Source organism: Octodon degus, unplaced genomic scaffold (assembly GCF_000260255.1).
Source record: "Octodon degus isolate 3935 unplaced genomic scaffold, OctDeg1.0 scaffold00173, whole genome shotgun sequence".
Taxonomy (NCBI): Eukaryota; Metazoa; Chordata; class Mammalia; order Rodentia; family Octodontidae; genus Octodon; species Octodon degus.
The window spans coordinates 569,444-571,954 of NW_004524749.1; the positions used below are offsets into that span (position 1 = coordinate 569,444).

A 2,511-nucleotide genomic window follows, 5' to 3' on the forward strand; every position below is an offset into this window, starting at 1 on the left:
TTATTTTTTTTCCCCAGAAGCGGGGATTGAACTCAGGCCCTTGTGCTTGCCAGGGAAGTGCTTATTCTACTGAGCCATCTCCCTGGTGGAAATATTCTTTGTAAGAAATATAAATACTCTGGTTTCTCTTCAGATCATATAAATCTTTTTTTTTTTTGGCGGAACTGGGGATTGAACTCAGGCCCTTGCACTTGCCAGGCAAGCACTTATTCTACTGAGCCATTTCCCCAGTCCCCAGATTGTATAAATCTTTTGCCTTTTACTAAAGAAATACAAAGCATGTTCTTACCTAATTTACTGGAAATACATTGAAGAAATATTTACTGCATAAGGCAGGCCTAAGACTTTGAAGAAACATATTTATTATTCCTCCACTATCTTGAAAGAAAATCAGTGATACTTAAACAATAATTTGTGTAAAAAACATAAAACTGCAATAAATACATATGTATAAGAACTACTTTTGGTTGCTTTCATTACACTACTGAAATCAACATAATACCTGTGTTTTGGCTCCTGGTGTCATTGGAGTTGCAAAATTGTTTAGATCCCAAATGTAGATTTCTGATTCATTAGCACCAGAGGCTACTAGGTTAGTCTGCAATAAGAAATAATTAATAACTAAATAGTATCTATGAATAATTAAGGAAATACAAAATTTAGAGCTAAAATGATACGGGTTTTGGGATTTCACTTAACTAAAAAAGATGTATGAAATCTATCTCAGTTATCATTTTTTTGTTGTTGGAGCAAAATTTCTAATATCCAGAATTAAGGAAGGAAAGGTTTATTTACCTTACAGTTTGCAGAGGTTTTAGTCTAAATCTGTCTGGCTCTAAAGCAGAGTGGTACATGGCATAGGGAAGCAGTTTATGGCAGCAGAAAACAGCAAAGAGTAAAGGGAGAAGCAGCCACAGCTGCCCCTCTCCTTTCCTTATATCATAAGCAGACTACCCTGGGGAGGGGGTGCAGAACTCACACAAGGTTCATGCCCTCCTCTTGCACAGGATGATGTTTACAAAATAAGAACCCTGGATCCCTTGAATCACTTAAACTTTTAAACATCTCAAGTTGACACAATGTATCAACCAGTATAAAATGTTTATCCATAATTCTTCAAGTTCAGTTTTTAAAAGAGAAACACTACAAGATTATTTTATTTATTTTTATTTTTTATTTTTTTGCGGAACCGGGGATTGAACTCAGGCCCTTGCGCTTGCCAGGGAAGCGCTTATTCCACTGAGCCATCTCCCCGGCACCGACAAGATTAGTTTAAAATAAATATATTCAAAAGAAGTTTTAATGCCAGACATTATAAAAAAACCAATTATGTGAATCAAATTCTCAATCATTCTTGTAACCACATAAAGATTAATGTTTATATATTTCCATTTCTGGAAGGAAATATTGTGAGAGACAAAAATCACCAATCTCTGCCTTCAGAAATGGCTAAAATCCTCAAACTATGGCACTGTTCTTATAGTACCTTAACGCCAGCATGCAGAGCTACATGAGAACAGGAAAGGTAAAAATATCTTATGATAAATCATCATGTACTTTTAGTTTATGTATGTTCAACCTTGTTCCAGACAGCAATATTTCTACACTATTCCTACAACACAGCTTAGAGACTAACCCTAAAACTATGATTTGAAACACAAGAAGACAATGAGCTTCATATATTGATCTTCATCCACTCCATTACTTTCTGCCACATTAACTGTAGAAACAGAAAAATTCAGGGAGTCGGGGAGCAGATCAGTAGAATAAGTACTTGCCTGGCAAGCACAAGGTCCTGAGTTCAACCCCTGATGCTGGGGGGGAGGGGGGACACAGAAAAATTCTATAATAAATAGTTACCTACAAAATACTTTTACCAAAAATGAGCAGATATTTAATATAAGTATGGAATTGACCAGCTAGTTAATCTAAAGGTAGATAACAAAAACCGCAGAAATAAAATTTTGGTTATTTCTATACATTAGGTGTTTATTTTTAAATTTTTTTATATTTTTAATGTATTTAGAACAGGGTCTACAGGGTCTTACTATGTAGATCGACTCCCAGTTATTCTCCCGTTTTCGGCCTCCCAAGCTCTGGGATTAGATGCGCACCACCACATCCAGCCTTAATCGCCATCTCAGCACGCATGGCACGCCTGGCCGCTGAGCTATCTGGCTGGCCCTTATACTAGGTGTTTTTAATACATGAAAAAATGTTTACCCAAGTGTACTGGCACATGTCTGTACTCCCAACTATTTGGGAGACTGAGGACTACAAACTCAAGGCAGGCCTGGACAACTTGGCAAGAGTATCTCAAAACAAAAAATACAAAGGGCTAGGGATGTAGCACAGTATTCCTTATGTCCAACTGTCAGGATGGGGGCAAAACCTATTTACACTTTTCCTACTATTCATTTTTTGGTTATAATTTAGTATCTTATTAACATCTGTATTAACCTATACTTACATAATTAATATTCAATAATTTTATGATAATAAATCTTTTTT

General features: G+C 36.0%; 1 protein-coding gene across 20 annotated transcripts in view; it reads right to left on the minus strand.

The window, feature by feature from the left end:
• Sec31a (SEC31 homolog A, COPII coat complex component) overlaps positions 1-2,511 on the minus strand; it is a 79,506-nt gene that overhangs the window by 53,940 nt on the left and 23,055 nt on the right. For all 20 annotated transcript variants that reach the window (XM_023703524.1, XM_023703522.1, XM_023703523.1 and 17 more), the window contains one exon: positions 503-598. In XM_023703524.1, the coding sequence (XP_023559292.1) occupies positions 503-598 (96 nt within the window). The remainder of the gene's footprint in view (positions 1-502; positions 599-2,511) is intronic.